General features: G+C 43.4%; 1 protein-coding gene across 5 annotated transcripts in view; it reads left to right on the top strand.

Annotated features, from left to right (window-relative positions):
* Positions 1–27,269, top strand: part of USP34 (ubiquitin specific peptidase 34) — a 305,275-nt gene that overhangs the window by 43,552 nt on the left and 234,454 nt on the right. For all 5 annotated transcript variants that reach the window (XM_077486073.1, XM_077486072.1, XM_077486074.1 and 2 more), the window contains exons 2-5: positions 7,933–8,020; positions 10,207–10,654; positions 20,039–20,089; positions 26,891–27,040. In XM_077486073.1, coding sequence (XP_077342199.1) covers positions 7,933–8,020; positions 10,207–10,654; positions 20,039–20,089; positions 26,891–27,040 — 737 coding nt within the window. The remainder of the gene's footprint in view (positions 1–7,932; positions 8,021–10,206; positions 10,655–20,038; positions 20,090–26,890; positions 27,041–27,269) is intronic.

Below are 27,269 nucleotides of genomic sequence, written 5' to 3'. Positions count from 1 at the left end.
ATCAATCTCTATGTTCTCCTAATGGGTGGGACCACAGAACAATAGTCACTCCCTCCCAGACAAACATACTCCCCCCTGCAATCCCGATGAGTCTAGTAAAGGGTTGAGAGGATCTGCAGTACCCACAAGTGTGCCCCCGGGGTGTATACAGCATAGCAGCCGTGTGGTTAGTGCCTCTGTAGACCCTAGTATGCCAATTGCTATTCACCTAAAGTGTTTAGAAGTGTTTCTAAAAATGGCCAAAAACGAAAAACACCTATTACTGAAATGCGGCTAAACGCGGTTTACTGCCTTTACATGTGTTTGGCGTCTAAACTTATTTTTTTTTGCCTTTAAAAAAAATAAATAAAAGCCTATAAACGCAACTGCCTTAAACCACAGTAAACAAACCTGTGTACATGTACACGTAAGATAACATTGAATGAGTTCAGGTTGAAAAAAGTGTCCAACTGCCTCTGAACGTCCGTTTAGCAGCAGCAGTGTACATAGGGCCTTAAGAGAAAGTCAGTAGTTGCACCTTGCATGATTTTCTCACAAAAAGTTTTCTTTTAAATTGTGCTTATGCATGACTGCTGCACAATGAATAAATTGAATGTTTTAGGTTTCTGCATTCATTTTCCATTTCAATCTCTTGCCATTGTGGCTTTCTACACGGCTCGTGGAAAAAAAAAAAAAATCAAATGTTGCTTTTCTGCTTTATGGCAAATGGGGCATTCCGAAATCTGTATGTTGTGTTTTGTATTTCCACAGTAGAGAGTTGGAGCTTAGCATTGCATTCAAGGCAAAAAAGTAGTACGAACACATTATATAGTCTAATGCCGCGTACACACGAGCGGACTGTATGGCATACTTCGTCATACAATCCGATGGACAGTCTGTCGTACTTTCGACTGAACGAACTTGACCACACACGGATGCACAAACAGTCCGTCGAAAGCTTGCGCGATGACGTGTACAGCACGTACGACGGGACTAGAAATAGGAAGTCCAAGACACAGCAAAGTACCCTTCCGCCGTGTAAATCCTTTCTGGGCATGCACCATTCTTAGTCCGAACTAGCCTACTCACGAGCGGATTGTCCGCTGAAACCAAAGTACGACGGACAGAATTTCGAAAAATCCGAAATTCTTAGTACGCCGGACTGCACGCTGAAAAAGCCAGCTGAAGCCCACACACGAGCGGATTGTCCGCTGAAATGTGTTTCGACGGACTAAGTACGCCATACAGTCCGCTCGTGTGTACGCGGCATAAGGCAGGGCTTGACAAATTTGCTTGGAATCTAGGAGCCAGCTAAAAAAGTTAGCCAGGTCCGTAATGGCGATCCGGACCTGTCTCTGGCCTGATATGGAGACGAGTGAGGGGAAGATAGCCAGCCGACCCCCCCCCACCTGTCTCCAAGTCATTGCCCATAGCTCTTAGATAGACATTTTATTAATTTTTATTTCTTTTTTCAAATGACAATTTTTTTATTTTATTTTTTTATTGCATTTTAGTGTAAATATGAGATCTGAGGTCTCTCTGACCCCAGATCTCATATTTAAGAGGACCTATCATGCTTTTTTCTATTACAAGGGATTTTTACATTCCTTGTAATAGGAATAAAAGTGACACTTTTTTTTTTTTTTTTTTAAAGAACAGTGAAAAAATAAAAGTTAAAATAAGAAAATGTTTTTTTTTTTATTTAAACGCGGCCTGTCCCGCCAAGCTTGCGTGCAGAAGCAAACGCATACGTGAGTAGCGCCCGCATATGAAAGCGGTGTTCAAACCACACATGCGAGGTATCGCCATGATCAGTAGAGCGAGAGCAATAATTCTAGCCCTAGACCTCCTCTGTAACTCAAAACATGCAACCTGTAGAATTTTTTTTTTTTAAACGTCGCCTATGGAGATTTTAAAGGGTAAAAGTTTGTCGCCATTCCATGAGCGGGCGCAATTTTGAAGCGTGACATGTTGGGTATCAATTTACTTGGCGTAACATTACTGTTACGCCGAGTAAATTGATACTGTTACTAACTTTACTGTTGTCTTATTTTTTCATTATTTTTCCCCAAAAAAGTGTGCTTGTAAGTCCGCTGCGCATATACGGTGTGACAGACAGTATTGCAACGACCACCATTTTATTCTCAAGGGTGTTAGAATAAAAAATATAAAGTTTAGGGGTTCTAAGTAAAGGGAAGGAGATGGGCGGGCAGTGAAAACAGGCAGGGGAAGCTCCATTAGCATTGTTGTCATACTAACGGCCACCACAAGAGGGTGCCAGATTCCAGAAGGAAGCATAAGACCGCATAAGACCGCAGAAGCCCTCAAAGCCGTGGCCTCAATCACTGGACGGCGGCGGCGCGGCCCGACGTGATCAGGCTTGTGCACGGAGATGGGATACCACAACTATGTTGCCCCAGGTCGCTAATTCTAGTCGCAAATGCATCCTGGCACCCGGGATTTGTCGAGCCCTGGTCTAAGGCCCCATTCACACCTCAGTGTTTTGTAGATTGAAGCTCCAAATTGTATTGGAGAAAAAAAATCTATTTCTCTAATGGAATTGGTTCACATCTCCACTCAAAATCTCTTGAGGCTCAAAGTTCTGGAGCCTTTTTTTTTTTTTTTTCCCCCTAGTGCAGATTTGCGTTATTTATTTATATATTTTTTTCCTTTTAGAAGTAGAAACATGTTTGTGTGATTTTCTGCTCAAATGTAACAAAAAATCTAATGAATAAATTGTAAAATACACAAACAAGCCAAAATCATTTATAAATAAAATTAAATATGTAATAAAAATCACCCCTAACCATAAATATATTAAGTAGTTATAATAATAAACACACAAACCCGAGCAAAAAAAAAAAAATAATAAAAAATGTATAGTGGAAGGCTTCTAAAAAGCCTGATTGGCATAAAGTTTATGCTCATGCGTGTAGTTCCTTAGCTTTGTAGCAGGTGGCCTTTATTGTTCGCAAAAGGTAGACATTCAGAAAAACATAAGACAGCTGCTTTAGCTGGCCCATTATAGAGACGGCCCGTTGGTCCACTTTCATTCTTCATGCAGTCACTCTGTGGCAGCTGCATACAGCCTCATAAATCAGCAGGAACAGTTGTACAGTGGAAATCAATCACAGGCCTGTTATCTTGTGGCATATTTATGGAGCTGCTTGTGCCATTTAGGACAGGAGATCAGCAGTCTTCAGTAATGTTTCGGGCAATGCAAACCTTGTTCCCTTAGGTGAAATGGATGTAATGTTTTTGTTCCATTTTTTTTTTTTTTTTTTTTTTTTTTTTTTTTATGGAAAGTACCGTACATGATGTAAATGAATTTGCAGCTTAAAAAATATGCACAATCATTTTGTGTTTTTTAGAAAACCATTCTGAAAGTAGAATGTTGTAGTGAATGATTATAACAGGTTAAAGCATTGTGAGATCTGTTTAGTACCAACTACTGATTCTAAAAGGAAAATGGGTTTTGGCTATAGCATGCAAGTACTGTAAGGTCTCCTTTTTACATTAGTTTGCAAAAATTGAATTTGCATACATTTTAATATAAATGGGGAAGAAGGATTTGATGCAGATAAAATTAAATAATATTAAAATACTGTCACGCTATGGCTGATCTGTATACCGCGGTCACATGATAACCTGCAGAGTTTGTCCAGAGCTGTGTCTTCAAGTAGAAGGAGATTTCCACTATAGCCTGTATACATGCCCACTTGTGTGATGTCAATATCATGTGACCTGGCTAGCTCTGAGAACAAAGAAATGTTATCTCCAGCAATAGACTAAACTGAGCATGTGAAGAACTACCCTCGCTACCCTTGCCAAGAGAGACAGTGCAGGAGGGAAGGATCTGTCCATATAGGATCAAAGAGCCCTTTTACACAATGCAGAGGATTAAAGAGGAAGTAAACCCTGATGGATTTACTTCCTCTTTCATTCCCTGCAAAGGTAAAGCATAATGGACTACTATGCATCGCATAGTAGTCCATTATGTGTCACTTACCTGACACAGGAGCCAGCGATGTCACCGCTGTCCCCTGTAGTCCGGCGCATCCATCTTCTCGGTGGGGTCTCGCAGCTCCGCCACTGTCATACGGCGAAGCCACGATGACGTCACTCCCGCGCATGCGCACGGGAGCCGACGCGCGGCAACTTCGTCATTGACAATGCCGCGCTCAGTGCGACTGCGCGCCGCTGTCTACGGCGCATGCACCCTAGACAGCGGTGCCTGTCTTCGGGCAAATATCTCCTAAACCGTATAGGTTTAGGAGATATTTCTTGGACCTACAGGTAAGCCTTAATCTAGACTTACCTGTAGGCCAAAGTGGTTTATAAGGGTTTACAACCACTTTAACCCCTCCACAGTAGAACAAGCATGCTTTTCTGCATATACAGACAGATTTTACTGTTGTGGGTTTAGTAGCACTTGAAAGAGTAACCAGTCTCTGCTCTGAAAATATAGTTCTGTTGTGTGCAGAGTAAATTATAAGTGGGAGTGACTTTGTTAAAGTGTTACTTAATCCAGGACCCTGCATTTGCTATATCTGGTCTTCTACAGTACGTAGAACATGGAAATGCAATTATTTTAGTAAATATAGACTACTAAATACTTTTTTTCTCATCAGCAGTATATAGCAGTCTTGTGACTTCTATCAGTGTCTGGTTAAAGCTTGTAGGAGGAGTTTTTACTTTTTATTTTTTTATTTTTTTCCTGCATATCCGTACTGGAACTTTAAGGGCAACTCCTTCTCCTGTTTTCTCTTTATATCTGGAAAAGGTTAAAATACCATTCGGATCATTGTCTGTGTAATTGCTGGAAATACTGCCAGTAAGGGCCCTGGATAGAAGGTGGTTGAAATGTGGGGTGGTAAAAACTTAGATTTTCCAAAGAAAATAGATTGAGTAAGCAAAAATTGAAGATTATGCAGAAGAATTACACTATGCTCATTTAGAATAGATCTAACGGTGTGCCTTTTTCATGATAAATGTTTACATATAAAGATTCCGCATCCAAAGAAACCAAAATAGTCTCAGGAGGGATAAAAATCATATAGCATCTGAAGTAAATGTATCGCAAATATATGAAGGCAACAGGCATGAAGATGGTAATAAAAGCCTAATGAAGGTTGTAACTCCTTACCAACTTCACCCCTGATCTAAATGAAGTATAGCCAAAAAAAAATGTTGGCTGTCCTTCTATGGATCATGGGAGTGCAATTTGTTCTGCACTCCCGTGGCCTATTTTCAGCTGACAGCGGGCTGACCTCACAGAGCCGGTCCAGGCTCTGAAAAGATCCAGACTATAAGGCCAGAATCCTCCCAGATGTCTGGACCAACAGCTGGATCAGCCTCTCAGCCACTGAATGCCTAAGCCAGCTACATCCACCCTCTTCACAGCCCAGCATTCCAATTGGCTCTAGAGTTGCCAGCTCTCTGCAGACAGTGAACTGAATGATCAACGTTTCATTGCTCAGTTCCTGATCTTCTAGACCTCCTCTGCCATAGCTTTATTTCTGCCTGCCTTCATCACAGATAGCTTCCACCTCTACCGTCTTCTCAAATCCAAACCATGGACACACCTTACTATGCTTCCAGTCACAATTGCCTCTAGATCTGTCTGGTTATCCAGCTAAGATCAGCTGCCACAGATTAGAGCTGCACAACTAATCATTAAAAAATCATGATCTCGATTCAACCCCCCTGCCAAATTTTTTAAATTAAACCATTGTAACCAACTCTTCCATCTTGGATCAAAGGGATAAACTTCTGTGTGAAAAAAAAACAAAACAGGCAGTCTACCAAGTTTTTAAACAATGTGTAAATGCAGGAAGTTTAACCACTTAAAGCGGGAGTCCACCGGGACTCCGCGTTTTTTTTTTTTTTTTTTAAAAGCCAGCAGCTACAAATACTGAAGCTGCTGACTTTTAAATAGTGACACTTACCTGTCCAGCGCGCCCGCGATGTCGGCACCCGAAGCCGATCGCTCGCTCGTCTGGCGGGTCCTGCCGCCGCCATCTTGGGTATGGGAATCAGGAAATGGAGCCTTTCGGCTTCATTTCCCGGTTCCCTACTGCGCATGCGCGAGCCGCGCGGCGCAATCCGGACGGTCCCCGCTGCCTCTGGGAGCTGTGTGTTTCCCAGCAGGCAGCGGGGCACTCGCTGAAGGGGACGGGCGCTTGCGGAAAGGGGCGTAACGTACGCCCCTTTCCGCAGAGAGCTAGCCCGGAAGTGGGTGCAGTTACCTGGATTATCCGGGTAACTGCACCCCCCTCCCCCCTGAAAGGTGCCGATTGTGGCGCCGGAGGGGGGGGGGGATTCCGATGAGCGGAGGTCCATTTTAGGGTGGACCTCCGCTTTAAAGTCTAAATCTTTTTCTGACACTTGTTTCTTGAGTTGAAATCAATATTTTTTGCTAGAAAATTACTTGTAACCCCCAAATGTGTGTGTGTGTGTGTGTGTGTGTGTGTATATATATATATATATATATATATATATATATATATATATATATATATATATATATATATTATATGTGTGTGTGTGTGTGTGTGTGTGTGTGTGTGTGTGTGTGTGTGTGTGTGTGTGTGTGTACACGTACATCTTCTCCCCTCCATGACCAGCCCATATTGAGCTACCTTTGTCTCCTTTCTCAGTGGTATGCAGTCAGCTGCCACTCCTGGTTCTTTTCAAAGTCAGCTCTAAGGCCCCTTTCACACTGGGGCGCTTCGTAGGCGATACAGCGCTAAAAATAGTGCCTGCAAAGTGCCCTGAAACAGCCGCAGCTGTTTCTCCGGTGTGCTTGCAGGACGGTCAAAAAAGTCCTGCAAGCCGCATCTTCGGAGCGGTGTATTTACCGCTCCTAAAGTGCCCTTTCCGATAGAAAACAATGGGGCAGCGCTGCAAAGCGCCGCTGCAGTGGCGCTTTGCGGGTGGTTTTAACCCTTTTTGTACCTCAAGCGGGGGTTAAAACTGCCCTGCTAAGGGCCACATAGTGCCGCTTTACCGCCAGCAACGCCCCAGTGTGAAACTAGCTGAACTCTGCCTCCAATGTTTTCCCCAAGATGGGCTTCTTTCCTGCCAGGTTAAGAAAAATCCTTTGTTACTTTTTTTTCTTTTGCTTCCTCCACAATCAAAAGCCGCATTGCTTTCTACTTAAAGGCATTATAATCCACCTTACCTGCACCTTGTGTTTACCTGCATATAAGGTGCATTGATTGGATAGTTTCATGATGTCATTTGTTGCTCTGTATGGACAGCCTATAGTAGAATTTATCTTCACATTCCTTTGTCAGCAATTTGTGTTCAAACATGAGGCATGCATCATGCCACTGCACATCATCATAATGCATGACCTCTATAATCTAAGAACTGACAATTCTTTTTAACAGTATAAACTGTTTAGTTTTCTGTTATATTTTTTATTAATAAAAAAAAAAAAAAAAAAAAAAAAAAAGTTTGTACCACATATGTATAGTATACAACTGAGTCATATGGAAATTACCTAGTTCTCATCCTGGCCTGGGCTCAGCTGCTGTTCAGCACTCTACCCCACCAGTCTGATCAGCTGCCCTTCTTCTTTTCTCATGGTCTATAATCGCCTCCCAGTCTGCCTCTCCTCCCAGTTGTTCATGGTCTGCTTGAGACTCCAGGCCTCAATAAGCTTATTTGCATTACCCCCCAAAGTGCCAACCATCCCATTGCTTTACAGCAAGAGGTGTTTAGGAACTATTCATGCTGCAAAAAAATCTATATACTTGTTTTACAACTGTAGGATACAGGGCAAGTCTATCTGATTTCTAGATCTTTCTATTTATTTTTTAGTCTGTGTTAAAGATTCATTCATTCATAGCTGAATATTGTTGCTGTAGTTTGTTAATGCATAATATGCAAGATTATTTGAATAATGTGCCTTTCTCCCCCCCCCCCCTTCTCTTTTCTTCTTTGTAGTATCTGACACTGACAACAGCGATGAATTGCAGCTCAGAAAAGAACATGCACTTAAGATATTCGCTTATATTAATTCCTGGACACAAAGGTAAGTATTTTTCATATTTCAGTTAATTTAATTTTGTCTTTTATTTTATTTTTTTTGCTTGAATTTTCTACTTTCACCAATACCCTATCAGAAAACTGTTAAAGCAGAGTTCTGCCAGAATTTATTTTTAAGTCAGCAGCTACAAATACTGCAGCTGCTGACTTTTAAAATAAAGACACTTACCTGTCCTGGATACCCGCAAAGTCGTCACCTGAAGCCAACCTGTCCCTCGGCTCCGGGTGCTGGCGCCAGCATCTTTAGTAAGGAAATCGGGAAGTGAAGCCTTGCGGCTTCACAGCCTGTTTCCTTACTGGGCATGTGCGAATCACTCTGCACATTCTGAATGGTCCCTGCTGTCTTCTGGGACCTTTGTCTCCCAGAAGACATGGAGGGGACGGAGGAGGGGTCGGACATGGCGTAGTTTGCCACGGATTCTGCATCACTCTTTTGCTGGAAGTGGGAGCAAAATACCTGTATTAGACAGGTATTTGCCCCCCCCCCCCCCCCCCACAGGGGCTAGATGTGACATTAGATGGTTGGTTTGTTATGTTTTAATTCAGCCAGGCTGGGCAAGGGGGGGGGTAATACTGAGGTGGATGGAGGAATCCACCCCACCAGGACATAGTATTCTGACAGCAGAGGGTCCCACTGTCAGAATACACTGATCAGCATCTGCAGCTCCTAGTCAACAAGTTTTCCAGCTTTCCATTCTACAGAAGTCTATCTAGTGGTCGGCTTCTGTTGAATTGGGATGGCTACACCTGGATCGAAATTCAATTGGTCCTTTCTGAACAGGCTGAATTTTAATCCATCCATGACCAGTTTTACTGGTGCATGTATAAGCAACCCTGCGGCTGCAAGGGAAGTATAGAGCTGCTTGTGCCTTTTCAGTGCAGGGTAGCTTAATATGTTTACATATAATAGAAAGATTTTTGAATCGGACAGGTATTATGGCGCAAAATTTTCAAAAGCCACTTCATCAGTATTTCCTGGAAAACTAAAAATGACATGGGTACACAGTGTCATGTGTCCTAGTTTCTGTGTTCATTATCAACTTGCATATACATACTAAATGATGGTATTGCTTGCTTTTTTTTACTTGTAATTTTTCCTGTAGATAAATGTTTCTTAACTCCAATCCTCAAGTACCCCTAGCAGGTCATGCTTTCAGGATTTCCCTCAGATGAAATGGCTCTGGTAATTACTAAAGGCCCGTACACACGATACGAAAATCTGAAGTAAAATTTCGTCCAACCGATCTGCCGATTTTTCTGATCATTAGTATGATGCTTTCAACAGCCTATTCCAAATTTTCAGACGACAAAAACTGCATGTGCAGGCTATAAAATTTTTGTCGTACATGAATACAATGTCCGATTTATTTTTTTATTTTAATTAGTACAGTTTTTGTCTGAAAATAATCATAAGAGCAAGACTACACATGCTCAGAAACGAAAGAACACCTAATAATTCAACACATTGCATCACTTCTGAAGTCGTATGATTTTTATGTTGAGTAACCTCTTCACTTTCGATATGAGACTAGCATGCAACAAAAATCGGAGGAAAATTTGTCCGATAATCTGATCGTGAGTTTAGGGCTTTAGGCAGTGAAACTGATCAAACTGACCCGTGCAAAATAATAGAAGGCCTACATGACCTGTTGGGGGTACTTGAGGACAGGATTTGAGAAACCTTGCTGTAGATACTCTTATATGCACAGTTTTTGTACCTGTGTTTGTCGCTTTTCACATCTTTTTCCAACCAGATATCTCCCTGAGCTTTCCCAGGAATTAGGTGTACCTTCCTCCCAATTTGGTGGCGCTAGTCTTGTATAAGCTCATCCAGTATTTATCCTATCAGCTAGGATCATCATGTTATTAGTGTCATTGGTGCATAGTGATGGCATAGTCTAAACCAGGGATATGCAATTAGCGGACCTCCAGCTCTTGTAAAACTACAAGTCCCATCATGCCTCTGCCTCTGGGTGTGATGCTTATGGCTGTCAGTCTTGCTATGCCTCATGGGACTTGTAGTTCTGCTGGAGGTCCGCTAATTGCATATCCCTGGTCTAAACATTTGGTTTAGTGCCTTCGTCGTGTAAGAAGATGCTTTTTCTTGCAGGTGGTGTTTGATTATTATTTTTTGCTTGTATTTATGTTGACTTCTCTTTTTCTGTCCTACAGACAGTGTCTATGCTGCTTTAAGGAGTATAAACATTTGGAGATCTTTAACCAAGTGGTATGTTCCCTTATTAATGTGGTGATTGGCCAAGTCCAAGCCCTGAGGGACCAGCTTTTAAAAATTTGCACTACTAGCCCTGATTCAAACTGGCAGGATGAGGCCAACCCATCCGATGAGCTGCTGAATGTGGAGAAAGAGACTCAGGAGGAGGAGGGAGAAGAGGAAGAAGGGGAGGAGAGGCGTTCGGAACCATGTAAAGCCCCTGACAAACAGTTAGAGAGTGGAAGAACTTGCAATGTAACCGAAGAAGACTCTCTAAAAAGCACTGATCTGTATAGTTTATGGAGTACTGAAGAAAAAGAAAAACTGTTGTTGTGTGTTGCAAAAATCTTTCAAATACAATTCCCTCTTTACACGGCCTACAAGCATAACACGCATCCAACGATAGAGGTATTTCCAATTACTGTTTCTCATTGCTGATATTTAAGAGTGGGTGGTCCAAATAAATACTTGTTTTGGCTTCTTGCTTATCCTGGTACTTGCTTTGTATATCCATTGATTAAGCCTAGAGTGTATTAATGTCAATAGGGCAGACTTCACCTCCAGAGTGATTTATTTATTTATTTTTTGTGTATGTCTCGTTACACTAGATGTGAATAAACATTTGTCTTCTGTGATATTCCAACATACAACCCCAATTCAAAAAAGTTGGTGCGCTGTATAAAATCTACATAAAAACAGAATACAATGATTTGCAAATCTCAAACTTCTACTTATTTCACAGTGGAAAATAGAAAATGTATCAAATGTTTAAACTGAGAAAATGTATAATTTTAAGGGAACAAAAAGGTTATTTTGCAATTGATGGCAGAAATACATTTTAAAATCAAGTTGAGGCAGGATGACAAAAAGCGGGCAAAGTGGTACTAACAAGGACGAGCTGGAAGAACATTTTACAACTAATTAGGTTAATTGGAAACAGGTCAGTAACCTATAATTGGGTATTAAAAGAGCTTCTTAGAGTCCAAGTGTCTTAGAAGTAAAAATGGGCTTGTTATCGGCACTCTTTTCTAAAGTCTGCATCTCTGATGTTATGGTGGGGTGCAATCATGGAATGGGCAGCTTGCACATCTGAAAAGGCAACATCGATGCTGAAAGATATATATTCAGGTTTTAGAGCAGCATAGGCTCCCATCCAGATGCCTTTTTCAGGGAAGGCCTTACTTATTTCAGCAGGACAATGCTAAACTGCATCTATGACAACAGCAATGCTTCATAGTAAAGGAGTCCTATATCAGGAAGAACGGTACAACATTCCTCCCCCAAAACGCCAGTAACTGGTCTTTTTTTGAGACATGTTGCTACCATCATCAATCTCCCAATAAGCTTTCTTAATAAAGAGAAAAAAAAACTGTTCATTTTCTCAGTTTAAACATTTAGATTTTTTTCTATTATAAACTATGGGGTTTATTTACTAAAGGCAAATTCACTTTGCACTGCAAGTGCACTTGGAAGTAAAGTTACTATAGATCCGAAGGGAATATGCAAGGAAAATAAACAGCATTTTAGCTTGCACATGATTGGATGATAAAATCAGCAGAGCTTCCACTCATTTCAGATCTACCCCTTAGATTTAGAGCTACTGCACTTTCAAGTGCACTTGCAGTGCAAAGTGGATTTACCATTCGTAAATAACCCCCTATGGGTTAATGAGATTTACAAAGCTTTGCATTCTGTTTTTATGTAGATTTTGCAGTGTCCCACCTTTTTTGGAATTTGGGTTGTACTTCCATCTGGGTCATGACTAGTTTGTTAGATAGTTTATAGTTTGTAGTACTCTATTCTATGTTTGCTGAATGTAGCTATCATTTTAAAGTGCTTCTCTGGTCAAGATTATTTTTCTTAGTTTTGTAAAGAACATGGAACAGTTAAAACCCCAGTATAGTAAGGCCTCTTTAACACGAACGATCTGTTCAGGTCCGCTTGTGTGGTTTTTTTTTTTTTTTTTTGGCGGACCTGAACGGATGCTCCATAGACCTCTCATGTCACCGATGTGAGCGGTGACATGTCCGCAGACATCCGCTCCGATCCGAAAAAGTGTGACGGAGGAATAACCTACTTTTCCATCTGTGATCGGGTGACGACGGACTCTGTGGTCCGTCGTCATCCGATCTCCCATAGGGGAGAGCAGAGTTCTGACAGGTCCGTCCCTGCGCAGTGTGCAGAGACAGACCTGTCATCTTCCTGCTCAGTGGGTATCGATGGATCGATCCCCACTGAGCAAGCGGATGTCCACTGGGCGGATCATCACGGATCTGTCCCGTGTGAAAGAGGCCTAAGGTTTATACCATGTATGTCCAAACTGTGTAGCTGTGCCTTTTTGTTTTGTCCTAGTGATTTTCATTGGACAGTAAGTAGTTTGAAATTTATAATTTTTCAGTTGTCACCAAAACAGATGAAAGGAAATCTTTCAATGTGGAGTGTGTTCCATTTACAACTAGGAGGGGGAAGGTCCCTTATTTTTATAAGATTTCTGCTTTACTGTTGTATTTCAGGGACAGGAAGTCACACCAGCAAACATAAAATGGCATAGGGTTTTACTATGCCTTACTCTATCCTAAACTAAAGAACAAACATATTTTCAGGTAAAGATAGATGCTTAAACATGCTCCCTTCCCCAACCAATTTCTAATTACCATACCCTGTAAAATGAAGATGCATATATACTTACCTCTTCTCCCAGTGCTCCACTCATGTCACTAGCTCTCTCCAGCAGCCGGCTTCAGAGGAAAGGAGAGATCTGACAATGGCTATAATGCCTGGGTGGTGCTGTCTCCCATAGGCTTACTTTGGGGTATCTTTTGGTGGCTGTCCCTCCTCACCCCTGAAGCTGCTGCTGGTAGCCAATTACGTGATTGAAATGGAGCACCCTGAGAATAGGTTAGTAGAAGCATCTTTCTTTCACAAGTTAGAATAGCATTGTTGGTTATAGCCTGCAATTCCACTTAAATGAGAATGACACTAAGGATCTATTTAGAAATCATTTGCCCAGCTTTCATCTAGGGTTTTACACACTTACAGTAATGGGGGAGGGGGGGGGGAGTGAATTTCGAAACCGATCCCTCATTTTTTGGCAGAATTAATATATCAAGGCAACCCTAGTCATCCAAAAAAAAGTGCTAAAAGCAGAAAAATGCATAATGATTTGAGCTATGACAAGGGCCAAATTGTAATGGCTAGACTGGGTTAGACTCCAAAATTGCAGCTCTTTTTTTCGACTTTATATTCTTTATTGAGTATTATAGAGTTACAGGTACAATTAACATAGTACGTCGAACAGCGACGTCAATACATAACATATACAGTGGTTTCAATGTTTAGCACTGTTACACGTATACATCAGTAGGTAGTGTAATTCAAAAATTTATATAAAAAAGAAAAAAAAGGAAGAAAGTGAAAAAAGAAAAACAAGGTAAGTAGTATGTCCCGAGAAATCGTAAACTGAATTCCCACCGGTGTAGCACCCCGTGGGGGGTCATTAGTGCCACACCGATGGGAGACCCGCCCTAGACGTCATTAGACTTAAGTGCCATTGCATTGGAGAGATATTAGTAAGGGGGGTAATCCAAGGAACAAGTAGAGGATAGTATCTAGTACTGCTCGGTCAAGAATTCAAGACTAGGTCTAAAAGTTAACATCATGGAGTACTGGTCACAGCTGAGTTCCACTTCACCCAGGTTTGCCAATTAGCAGCGGTTTTAGAAGACCGACCACTGCCCATTGACAACCCAGACTCGTAGCTATAATGTAGAGCCACTATATCTGACACTTGCGCTACAGTGAGAGGAGTGTCCAATCTCCAGTGTCTGGTGATATTGAGCCTGGCAGCAAGTAGTACATGCGCGGTGACACATCTCATGTTGTGAGGAAGTTGATCAATGGTCAAATTGAGTATAGCCAATGCAGGGGTCTGGGGCACAGTGCAATTAGAAATTGAGTAAATGAGATGGAAAACATCATCCCAATATTGTTTTAGATGAGGGCAAGCCCATAGGATGTGGAATAGGTTTCCGGTTTCCGATTTGCATCGCCAACAGATATTGGTGGATTGGGGATCGAAGGACGCTAATCTAGTTGGGGTAAGGTAATACCTTAATGAAATTTTTTGCATGAGTTCCCATAATGCTGCGCACTTTGTATACTTGTAGGTAACATTTATTGCCAACTGCCACTGGTCGTCTGTATACGAGTGTGCTAAGTCTGTCTCCCATTTATGATGGGGAGCCAGTTTAAGGAAGGTGTTTTTGTGCTGTAGTAGGTTATAAAAGTGAGTTATGCCCTTAATATTTGAAGTCGTATTATTGAGAAACTTCCAAGTCTTGGGGGGGAATTGTATACAGCGGGGAGGGCGTATTAGATAAGCAGTGACCGATGCGCAGGTAAGTAAAGTATTTTGAGCTGGGAAGATTATATTCAGTTTGTAGTTGGGAGAAGGGTTTGAGATGATGGTTTTGGTACAAGTGTTGGAGAGGATGAATACCTTTTGAAGGACCAGAGTGAAGTCGGTAAGTCAGGTGTTAAATGAGTAAGCGTTTCTAAAGGAATACTAAAGTTGGGGGAAGGTGCTTCGGGAAGTCTGTTAACTAGTCTACGCCATGCCAGGGCCGACGCCTTCATAGTCGGGGATATGTAGGTCGGGATGCTAGTACCTAGAGGTATACTGAGCAGCCAGTATTTTAAATCAGCGCTGAACGTTTGTCGTTCTATCTGGGCCCAAGGAGTGAATGGTTGTGGGCAGATCCAGTGAGGAAGTTGGGCTAATATGGCTGCTGAGTGGTAGTCTTTGAAGTCTATGGAGCCTATTCCGCCCACTGTTTTGTGTTTGATGAGATGTGAGTGTGCACACCACGGTTTTTTTTCCCCTTCCAGAGGTATTTATTGTATATTGTTTGTAAGGAACGGAAGAATGTAATAGGGAGCGGGATAGGAAGTGTGCGGAAGAAATAGAGGATTTGGGGGAGGCAGATCATTTTGAATGCGGCGAGTTTTCCAGTCCATGAAAGTTCATGATTTGCTCATTTCTGTGATGTCTGTTGGATGTTGTGTAAGAGTGTGGGGAAATTGACCGCGTAGAGATGTTTTAGGGATCTCGGTAATTGGATGCCAAGATATGGGATGTGAGTAGTTGCCCATTGAAAGGGATATTGTATTTGCAGGAGATTTTTCGTGGTGGCGTCAATATTGATATCAAGTATAAGGGATTTGGACTCATTTACTTTGTAAAGTGAGACCGAACTAAACCATTTAAGTAGTCTTTGAACCTCAGCCAGGGAAGAAGTCGGGTTTGTAAGACTCAGGATGACATCATCTGCGAACAAGCAAATTTTATGGGAGATTGGGCCAATTGTTGTTCCAGTTATAGTAGATAGAGATCTTACATGCTCAGCCAGGGGTTCCATAACTAAGTTGAAAATAAGGGATGAAAGGGGGCAGCCCTGGCGGGTACCATTGGTGATGGGAAATGGACAGGATGGCATTCCTACCGTGAAGACTTGTGCTTCCGGATTGGTGTATAGTGCCATGATGGCATTCAATATATGTCCTGTAAAACCAAATTTTTTTCAAGACTGAGGTGAGGTAGGGCCAGTGAACTCTATCGAACGCCTTCTCTGCATCCAAAGAGAGAAGCAGAGAAGGCGTTCCTGTTGATTGTGCTTGGTGGATTAAGTTGAGCATTCTTCTGGTGGCATCGGGGGCTTGTCTCCCTTTGGTGAAACCTGTCTGATCCTGGTGAATGAGTTTGGGCATGATGTGAATTAATCTGCGGGCTATAGTTTTGGCGTATATTTTCAGATCTTGATTTAGTAGTGAGATTGGACGGAAGTTTTGGGGGACATTCGGTTCTTTCCCTGGCTTAGGTATAGTTATCACAAATGCTTTTAAGTATTCTTTATTAAAAGTAGAAGAGGAGGCAACGTTAAAAAGTTCAGTCAAATGGGGGACTAGAATTGGAGCAAATTGTTTAAAGTATTCTCCAGTGAGTCCGTCTGGGCCTGGAGATTTGCCATTTGGCAGTGTTTTAATAGTATCCAAAATTTCTTGTTCGGAGAACGGGGCGTTGAGTTCGGTTAATTGTTCGGCAGTCAATGTGGGGAGGTCTAGATTTTGAAGGAAATTGTCGATATTGGTTTGCGAAGGTTGTGGGGTAGAGGGGTCTCGTGCAAGGTTATACAGGTCGCTATAGTAGGAACTAAAGGCATCAGCAATGTCCTGGGGGTCGCTAAGGTTAGTTTTGGTATGGGGGTGAGTCAGATGGGTAATTTTGGTCTTAAGACGTCTTCCCTTTATGCGTTGCGCTAGTTTCTTGCCTGCCTTATTAGAGGTTGAGTACGTGGTTGCTTTCACTTTCCTCAGGAGGTGTTCATAAGAGTGGAGCAAAAAGGTCCTAAGTTCCTGACGTAGGGACAATAATTGGTCTGTCAATATGTAGCTAGGGTCGGATTTATGTTTCAGTTCTAATGCAGAAATTTGGGCTGTTAATTCGTCAAAACGTTGCGTCCTCTTTTTTTTGTGTGGAGAGAACCCAATTTTATGAGTACCCCTCTCACGTATGCTTTATGGGCACTCCACACCACACCTGGGTCAGACACGGTGCCCTTGTTGAACTGGAAGTAATCAGTGATATGGGTCAAGATTTCTGCTGTGTATTGATCGTTTTGGAGGAGGTAGTTGTTGGCTCTCCATAGATGAGCAGTGGGGGTGGAATGGGAAGTAGCAATAGAAATAGAGGTGGTGTGGATTGCGGAATCTACAATTTTTTGCAAGGTCCACTTATCAGATAGGAATAGATCTATTCTCGAGTAAGAACGGTGTCTAGCGGAGAAAAATGTAAAGTCCCGTTCAGAGCCATGATGGCAACGCCAGATATCGTAAAGGTCTTGGTTGGAAATTAAGTCTCTTAGAGGTGATCCGAGCCTAGTAGCAGTAGACGTGGAATCCATCAGTGGATCTGGAGTCAAGTTGAAGTCACCGCACATTATGAATTGATGTTTTTGGGCAGGTTTTGCGATTCGGAGTACCTTGTGGAGGAATCTCAGTTGGAGGGAATTAGGGGCGTAAACATTAAGGAACGTATAGGTTGTTCGATTGATGTTACAGGTGAGGATGAGGTATCTGCCCTCTGGGTCCGATGTGGCATTTAGAAGTTGGAAGTCAACAGTGTGTTTGACAGCAATCATAACTCCTCTAGATTTGGTGGTATGAGTGGCATGGAAGACATGGGGGAATAAGTGGTTTTTGCAGAGTGGGGTATCCACTGGCAGTAGGTGGGTCTCTTGTACGCAAATGATGTCACTACGGAGGTCAGAGGCAGTTCTCCACAGTGAGTGGCGTTTGGCCGGATGGTTTAAACCGTTGGCGTTTAGAGACACAATGGTGAGTGACATCATGTGTAGGAGATGGTGAACAATTAGTGGAATAGTGTAGTGGGATCACTCACGGTTAGGTGAACTCTGTATTGATCGAAAGCTGTAGGGATCCAGGCACAAAATTGCAGCTCTTGTGAGCTGTTCCTGGTCTGCAGTGGTCAGGACCTACAAAGAATGGTCCAAGGAAGGGAAACTGGCAATGGAGTCTAAAGCGGCAGGGCTCATTGACGTATGTAGGGAACAAAGGCTGGCATGTGTGATCTGATCCAATAGAAGGGGCTATTGTAGCTCGAGTTGCTGAAAAAGTTATTGCTGGTTCTGATCTATTTCTATTGTGTCAACACAGTGCATTGCAGTTTATGTATGGACCGTGCATAGCTGTAGACCGGTCAGGGTGCCCATGCTGATGTGTGTAAGACAGCAAAAAGTGCCTACAGTAGGCATATGAGTATCATAACTGGAACACTGAGCAGTGGGAGAAGGTATAGCGCCAATCCTATTTCCCCCCCCCCTCCCTACTTCATTTTATTCCTTCCCTTACTGGGTAGGAATTTAAATAGGGGCTGCTCTTACCCAAACCACTATCCATAGCGCGACCTACAAACCCCCTTACTTTTAGTGGGAGAAGGTAACATGGTGTGATGAGTTTAATTTTCATTTGCATCATGTGAATGGTTGGGTGTCTATGCGTTTAGCTGGGATTAGATTGCACCAGGGGAAGAAAACCAAGCTAGTGGAGGCCTAAAGGATCTGCTACTGATGGCTTGATACCATATACCAAAGTAAACCTTCAGCGATCTAGTGGAGTCCATGCCTCGACGGGTCAGGGCTGTTTTGATCTTTTATTCTATAGCAATATGGTTCAATCCTCAGAAATATCCTCCATCCAAAGAAAGGCCAATTCTTTTTAAAGCGGAGGTCCACCCTAAAATGGACCTCCGCTCATCGGAATCCCCCCCCCCTCCGGCGCCACAATTGGCACCTTTCAGGGGGGAGGGGGGTGCAGTTACCTGGATAATCCAGGTAACTGCACCCACTTCCGGGATAGCTGTCTGCGGAAAGGGGCGTAGATTACGCCCCTTTCCGCAACTGCCCGCCCCTTTGCGCAAGTGCCCCGCTGCCTGCTGGGAAACACACAGTTCCCAGAGGCAGCGGGGACCGTCCGGATTGCGCCACGCGGCTCGCGCATGCGCAGTAGAAGCCGAAAGGCTCCATTTCCTGATTCCCATACCCAAGATGGCGGCGGCAGCACCCGAGTGTCGATCTAGAGATCGGCTTCGGGTGCCGACATCGCGGGCGCGCTGGACAGGTAAGTGTCACCATTTTAAAAGTCAGCAGCTGCAGTATTTGTAGCTGCTGACTTTAAAAAAAAAAAAAAAACGCGGAGTCCCGGCGGACTCCCGCTTTAACATGCATTTTTTTTTTGGAAACATGAGTGCCTCCATCAATGTATTAAAGCTTTTCTGTCAGCATGATGTGGTAAGAAGGGTTGAACATAGACAAAATATTTTTTGATAATCTGGCTCAGGGCTGCATGTCTCTTACGCTGTGAGGAAATTGGTGAAAGTTTTTTGATCGTTAATGTTGGGTAATTTTAATGCCTCATTTCATCCTGCTTTTCCCAGAATAATTCTTTAAGGGCTTTGTTATGGTACTTTTTTTGGCATCTGAACAGCCTTTTTTTTTTTTTCCCCTCATACAAGCCAATCTGAAATGTACCTGAAATTGTACTGCATTTGGCCCACTTGTGAGTTTAAAACATGTACATAATCCCTAAAGTTGGCCTTTAGAGATAAATAAAATGTTATATGACAGATTTTCAACAGTCATATGGTGTACTTTAGTAAAAGCTGTGTGAGATATGGGCATTGTGTTTATTTTTGTCTCTCCAATTTTCTTTATAAAAGTTGTGCTTTTAGGGCCCCCACTGGTACGATGTCTGACATCGGATGTGATTTGCACTGCACAGCAAATCGCATGCGATCTCTGTTCGATGCGATTTCAGCCATACGGATAGTATGTCTGAATTCGCATTGCATTTGGACCAAACTCGCCCAGGACCCATTTTTTGGTCCGCAGCAGAATCGGATCGCATGGGTGTTCACCCATGTGGTCGGATTCCTGTCCAAATTTGCAGTTTGCAAATTGATACGGGGGTGTGCTAAACTTTTAATTAATACTCCCAGCAGTTTGCATAGGGCAGTGTGAACTGCTGCCGGGAGACATGTGATGTGGGAACCCACAGGGGATTTGCAGGGTTTCAGCATCGCTGCAGTGTGAACCGAGGCTTAGGTCTTTTAAATTATGAAATATAAAATGTCTTCCAATCATGTCAGTAAAAGTAGTATTAACAAACATGTTTTTCACATCACTTCTGACGTGTTTTTTTTTTCTCTTGCTCTCCCAGGATATTTCAGCTCAAGAAAGCAATCTCTTAGGAGCCTTTTGTGACATGAATGTAAGTGAAAAGCTGAAGACCTTTTTATAGATGTATGAAGTCTGTGTTTAAGTGATTTTCAATACTACAGATTTGTTTTAAAAAATTCTCTATCCATATGTCATATTAAACTTTTTGTTTTTTTCACCTTAGCATGTTCAACATGGAAATCTAAACATCACACCACATGCAGTCCAGTTTTTTTCTGCATCAAAAAACACATGGATAGTAGGTTATATGGTTTTCAATGGCCTATTTCACACCAGTGCAGTCAGTTTCAGTGCATTACAGTTCTTGAGAAAGACCTTATAATTCGTTTTAGAAAGCACTTGGCAGCATGGGTCAAAGAACCACATGTCTTTTGTTCCATAGGAGACAGAACAGTAAATTAAAAAAATGTGATGATGGAACTTCTTTTAGTCACTGTGAAGCTAGAGAGGGACAGAGTTTGTCATTTGATTATATAAAAGAGACCTGAAATTATGAAAATTTAAATTAAGACTTTTGGTATGCATTCTTTAGGTGTTATGTATAAACATTTAGGTGCAGCAGGGTAGCATGAAGAGGGAAACTGCGGTTGAACTTTATGAAAATTACCAGGGCTTTGTTGATTTTTCTGTTTTTTCCTTCTTTACGTTTTTTTTTTTGAGTGACAGATACACTTTTTTTAAATATTTTCATTCTCTGCTTTGCATCCTTTACCTGTCTGATCTTGGCCTATTGTTTTTTTGTTTGCTTTTTATAATATGAAATTGATAAAGCTATATTTTATATTTATATCCCCTCTCTACTGATCCCTCCACTGGCTTCCACTCAACCAATGAATTAACCACTTATCCTTAGGTGGACGTCATATGAAGTCCTGGACTTTGAGTGGTGTTATCTGAATGATGCCTGTAGCACCCATTTACATGTTTTAAAAACGTTTTTTTTGCTAGAAAATTACTTGGAACCCCACAAACATTATATATACACCCTAGAGAATAAAATGGCGGTCATTGCAATACTTTTTTTCACACCGTACTTGCACAGCGGTCTTACAAGTGCACTTTTTTTTTTACCACCACCTCTGCCTCTTACTGATCCCATCCCCCACCACCACTAATCTCATCCCTACCCTATCCCCCCCATCACCTCTGTTGTAGAAGTGATGGTGGGTGGGTAGGGATGGGATCAGTAAGCAGCAGAGGTGGTGGAAGACTTGGGATGGATCGATTGCACTGCAATTCAAATCATCAGTCACTTACTTGAATGCCTCCAGGGATACCTTTCTTCATGGGGAGAGAGAGAGACCCTCCCCTTCACTCTGTGTCAGCTGACTTCATTTTTCAGTGTCCGACCCACCTTCCTACATTCTCTCTCTGGATAGATGGGATGGGGTGGTCCAGACAGTCTCTCTGTCTCAGCCTCTTCTCAGCTCAGCGGGCGAAAGCCCCCCTCACCGCTGCGGAACGAACGGCCAGACAGCGCGGCCACAGCGGGGCTTCCAGGGCGGTATTTGTAATTGAGGTAACGCTGTCCAAGTAATGGGAACTGAGTTACCATGAGGGGAAGAGTAATCAGATTACTCGTTACCCTCTAAAGTAACTGCATTACGTAACTCCATTTATTTTAACTCAGTTACTCACATCACTGCCTATGGGCGCTTTGTCTGCGGTCCTGTAGACATTTGTTGCCAGGGTGGAAGCTGAGTGCGGTCGCAAGGGGGGGTAAAAAATGCCCCCTGTTCCCTTCTAGGGAGAGCTCTGATTCAGACTCTGGTCCCACGGTGACTGGCGGCCCCTGTTCTGACGTGTTAGAGGATGCGGACCAGGACTGTTCGGACAGTGCGGATGACTTTGGGTCTGGGTTAGCGCAGGAAAAAGCGCTAGTAGGAGCACTTATCACTGCGGTGCAGGATACCCTGAAGATACAGGATGCAGCAGGAACCTCTGCTGAGGTGGCGGTCCGTTTTGGGTCCCGCAAACCGGTCCGTATTCCTAAGGTGTTTCCATATTTGACTTATTTTTATAAGTTCATCTACAAGGAATGGGTAAGTCCGCAGCGGGTATTTTCAGTCCCAAGAAGAATGGCACTGCGTTACCCCTTTGAGGAGAGTCTCCTAAAAAAAAAAAAAAAAAAAAAAATGGACATCTCCTCCGGTCGTTGACCCCCGGTAGCCAGGTTAAATAAAGTAACCACAATTCCGGTAGAAGGGACTCCTTCCTTTAAGGACCCTGCCAATAAGCGGGCCGAGTCAGTGGTCCGGTCCATGTTTACAGTAGTGGGGGTCAGCGTTACGACCTGTGCTGGCCACGGCCTTGGTGTCGCAGATGCTTACTGAATGGGCAAAGTTGTTGCACCGTGAATTGGAGAAGCAACAGTCGTCCCCCCGTCCCCCCGGGTCTGCGTAGAGCTGGCAGACCAGTTGGTGCATGGCCTTAACTATGTCTGTGATGTGGCCCTGGATATGGTCCCCCTGCTCTCTAGAGCATCAGTATCAGCAGTGGTGCTACGGCGCCTGATTTAACTGAAATGCTGGTCTGCAGACCAGGCATCTAAAAAAGCACTGGCGGATTTGCCCTTCCAAGGTGAGAGGCTTTTTGAAGCTTAGCTGGATGACATTTATTAAAAATGTTACCGGTGGGAAGAGCACATTGCTCCCCACAGTCTAGGCCTGGAAGGGTAAAGAGCCATGCCTCTTTTTCTGCTCAAATGGCTTTTTCACCCGCCCGGGCCGGCAGGTAAGCATTCCCAGTCCGACAAGGCGCCTACTGAAGGACAAAAGCGTCCCTGGTTTCGCAAGCCAAACAAGTCTGCAAGCAAAAATGTTAGTGCATGAAGGTTTGCCCTCGCCCAACTTCTCGGGTGGGGGGTCGCCTTCGGGAGTTTGCAGCTCGGTGGACCGCTCTACTGTCCGACCAATGGGTCTGCGAACTGGTTTCATCAGGATCCAAGATAGTTTCTTTCTCGTCTACCAAACAGATTTTTCCCTTCCACCTACCTCCGTACCTACTTTTGGCTCGTCGGGAAGCCCTGTTCGGGGCAGTACAGGACCTGCTACTGCATGGGGTGATAGTACCTGTACCAACGCTGGAAAGGTTTCAGCTCCAATCTGTTTGTAGTCCCCAAAAAGGAAGAGGTACGTCCAATCCTGGACTTGAAGCCCCTCAACAGCTTTGTGAAAGTGCAAAGATTCAGGATGGAATTAATTCACTCCGTGGTCGCTGCACTCTATCAGGGGGAATTCCTAGCATCCCTGGATATCCAAGATGCGTACTTGCATGTACCCATATGCCTCAGGCATCGAGGTTTCTGCGATTTGCATTTGGAGAAGAGCACTAACAGCTTGTGGCTCTCCCTTTTGGTCTGGCGTTCTGAGTCTTTACCAAAGTGTTGGCTCCAATTCTGGCGCTGTTAAGGCAACGTGGGATCACAATCGTGGGTTACCTAGATGACCTCCTTCTGAGAGCAGCTTCCGCCTCAGAATCAAGGGAGGATGTAGAGATCACCATGCAGACTCTCTGGGAGTTTGGTTGGGTGCTGAACCTAAAGAAGTCGGTGTTAGTGCCAACTCAACGCCTGGAGTACCTGGGCTTACTGGACCCCTCCAGAAGCAAGCGTTTTTGCTCCCTTCAGACAAGCTGCAGACTCTTCAAGCTGCGGTGAAGTTGTTGGTGTACCGCAGGTGGTCGTTGATACGCTTCTGCATGCGAGTTCTGGGCCTCATGTTAGCCACTTTCGAGGCGGTACCGTATGCTCAGTTTCACACAGGAGTCTTGCAGAAGGAGATTTTGTCAAAATGGAACAAATCTTCATTAACCCTGGATTGTCAAATTTGGGTGAGCCAGTTAGTCAGGGATTCCCTTCTCTGGTGGCTGAGGTCTCCGGCCCTTCGGTCTGGGAGATCGTTCCTTCCTCTCCATTGGATGGTGGTCACAATGGACGCCAGCCTGACCGGTTGGGGGGAGTTTTGGGCGTACAGTCAGCCCAGGGCCTCTGGTCGCGGGAAGAATCCCAACTGCCGATCAATGTGCTCGAGCTTCGGGCGGTGCCTATCCACATGGTCGAGGAGGCGACATGGTGTCTGGTCAGGATCCAGCCGAGCAGTGGCATATGTCAACCATCAAGGAGGAATGAGGAGCACGGCCGCAGCACAGGAGGTTGCTTACATCCTCCAGTGGCCAGAGCGGCATGTGCTGGGCGTAGAAAACTGGCAGGCAGACTACCTATGTCATCAGATGCTGGACCCAGGGGAATGGTCCTTGCATCCAGATGTCTTCCGGCTCCTTTGCCTAAGATGGGGCATACCAGATGTGGACCCCTTGGCCTCTCAGTTCAGTCGGAAGGTGCAGAGGTTTGTGTCCAGGACAAGAGACCCCTGGGCGGACGCGTCAGATGTTAGTGTCTCCATGGGGGTATCATCGGCTGATTTATGCTCCCCTTCACTCAAACTTCTACCATGTCTGCTGCAAGGAGGCTGAGGGGATTCCGGTGATTCTGATTGCCCCAGATTGGCCTTGACGTCCTTGTTACACCGACCTAGTACGACTGGTGGCGGATGGCAATGCGGGAAGACCTTCTATCACAAAGTCCGATACTTTATCCTTCTTTACCGTCGCTGGTTTTAACGGCATGGCTGTTGAAAACCAGGTACTAATGGACCAAGGTCTGACAGGCTCGGTAATTTCCACTATGCTGAGGGCACGGAAGTCATCTTCTCAAAGCATTTACCATTGTACGTGGAAGGCTTACATCTCCATATGTGAGGAGATGGGGTGGCGCCCGCACATACTCAGTTTCCAGGACACTGCTGTTTTTGCAGCGAGGAGTGGCTCAGAAACTTGCCTTAAGCCACATCAATAGGTAGATGTCAGCTTTTGGCTGTCTTTTTCCAACGTCCCTTGGTGACTCACTCATTGGTGAGTACTTTGGTGCTAGGGGTTCGAAGCGTAGTCCCTCCGGTTCGACCACTGCTACCTCCATGAGATATGAATCTGGTGCTACTAGCGCTCCAGAAACCACCCTTTGAAAACATTAGGGAGATTCCCTTGTTAACTCTCTCAGAAAGTTGTCTTTCTAGTGGCTATTACATCTGCCAGGAGGGTTTCTGAGTTGGGGGCCTTATCATGCAAGTCTCTCTACCTGGTCAGTCACAAGGATAAGGCAGTGCTACGTCCGCAGCCCTCTTTCCTTCCGAAGGTGGTTTCAGCATTCCATATAAATGAGGGCATCGTGTAACCATCCTTTGTCCTAAGCCGACACACCCAAAAGAGGTTGCCTTACATTGCCTGGACGTGGTCCTGGCTCTATGGGTATATTTGTTTGCTATGGCTCCCTTCCGGAAGTCAGACTCTGTTTGTCTTGGTGGCTGGTCCGAAAAAAGGTCTGGCGGTCTCGTCATCCACCATTTCTCGGCGGTTCAGACAGATTGGGGTTCAAGCCTATGCCTTAAAGGGGCGGGTGCCCCTTTTTTCCTGTCACGTCTCCACCAGGGCAATTGGAACCTCCTGGGCTTTCTAACATCAAGCGTCTGTCTCCCAGGTGTGTAAGGCAGTGACTTGGTCATCAGGTCAACTTTCTAGAATTTACTAAGTGTGAACTAAGTGCCTCTTCGGATGCTTTCTTTGGCCGCAGGGCTTTGCAGCTGGCTGTGTAAGGTTGCAATTTATACTTTCTTTAAGTTACAAGTTTGTTGTAAACGCATCTTTTGATGCATAAGTTGGCCGCTGGTTTTTTATGGCGACCGTTTAAGTTGGCAACTCCTCTGTTGAGGTGTTCCTTTTGTTGTGGGTGAAGTTATGTTTTGCTCTTTCCACCCCTCGTTTTTTTGACACTGCTTGGGGACATCCCTAAGGTCAAGAATTAAAGGAGCTTTGTCTGTCAATGAACGAAAGAAAATTAGATTTTTGTATTCACCGTAAAATTATTTTCTCTGAAGTTCATTGAAGGTCACAGCACCCACTACTACTGCATTATTGCTCCGTTTTCCAATGCATTTCCACAGGGAGGTGTGTGTTCTTGTCCCTTTTTTTTTTTTTCTGACCAAAAGTGCAGCCAGCAAGCTTTTTAACACCACAACGGAAGGGCAATTGACCATTGTGAAGACCTGCATAGAATTTTTAAAGGGATGCATTTTTCTCAAGCTCGTCTTGCACTAAAGGTGCTGATAATGGGCGGAAACTCGTGTTCATTTAAATTCATGATATGAATTCAAAAATTTACTATAATAAAATTTTTATATATAAAAATATATATTTTTTGAAGAAGCCATAGGTTTTGGCCAAGTGCATCTTAAGTTTTTAGTTTCAGCAGCTAAATTTTCATTCGGTGCACCTACTTTATAGTGTGTGTGTGTATATGTGTGTGTGTGTGTGTGTGTGTGTGTGTGTGTGTGTGTGTGTGTGTGTGTGTGTGTGTGTATGTATGTATGTATGTATATGTATGTGTATATATATATATATATATATATATATATATATATATATATATATATATATATATATATATATATATATATATATATATATATATATATATATATATATATATATATATATATATATATATATTCTCACTAAAAGTGGGCTTGGCCTTTAAGTTGTTACATTCGGTAACAGACTTGTCTCGGCATGTGGGATTTATTTTTAAATAGAAAAAAAATAAAAATGACTATCCATACAAATGAGTGAAGTTTTAATTTTATTAGTAACTACTGGGGTGTGATTAACAGACTGCATTTTTCTCTAAAATGGATACTGCTGCATTGAGCACATAAACACAACATGTGTTTTATGTTTTCTATTTTTTATTTTTTATGAATTTATGCCTTTGTCCTTGTAGGATGTGGAAGTCCCCTTGCACCTTCTCCGTTACGTGTGTCTATTCTGTGGGAAAAACGGCCTTTCTCTTATGAAGGATTGTTTTGAGTATGGAACCCCCGAGACCCTGCCCTTTCTGATAGCTCATGCATTCATCACTGTTGTGTCCAACGTAAGTTACCCTTCTAATGTGTTTGAAACATTGGAAATCAAAGTTGCCCATGTATTGCAGAATGAGTTTTGTGACTGCTTGTATTTCGCAGAGTTCTTACTCTTACTGAGTGCTAAACGTTTTCTTTGTAATAAAGCAAAATTGTTGTGCCCAAGCTTACATTAAATGCAACATTTTATCATTATTGTAGGCTGAGGGTTTCATGGTTTTGTAACTGGATATGTAGGCT

Source organism: Lithobates pipiens, unplaced genomic scaffold, assembly GCF_037356315.1.
Source record: "Lithobates pipiens isolate NorthernLeopardFrog02 unplaced genomic scaffold, aLitPip1_a1.2 Scaffold_18, whole genome shotgun sequence".
Lineage (NCBI taxonomy): Eukaryota > Metazoa > Chordata > Amphibia > Anura > Ranidae > Lithobates > Lithobates pipiens.
The sequence above is the reverse complement of the archived record's forward strand: the minus strand, read 5'-3'. Positions and strand labels throughout refer to the sequence as shown.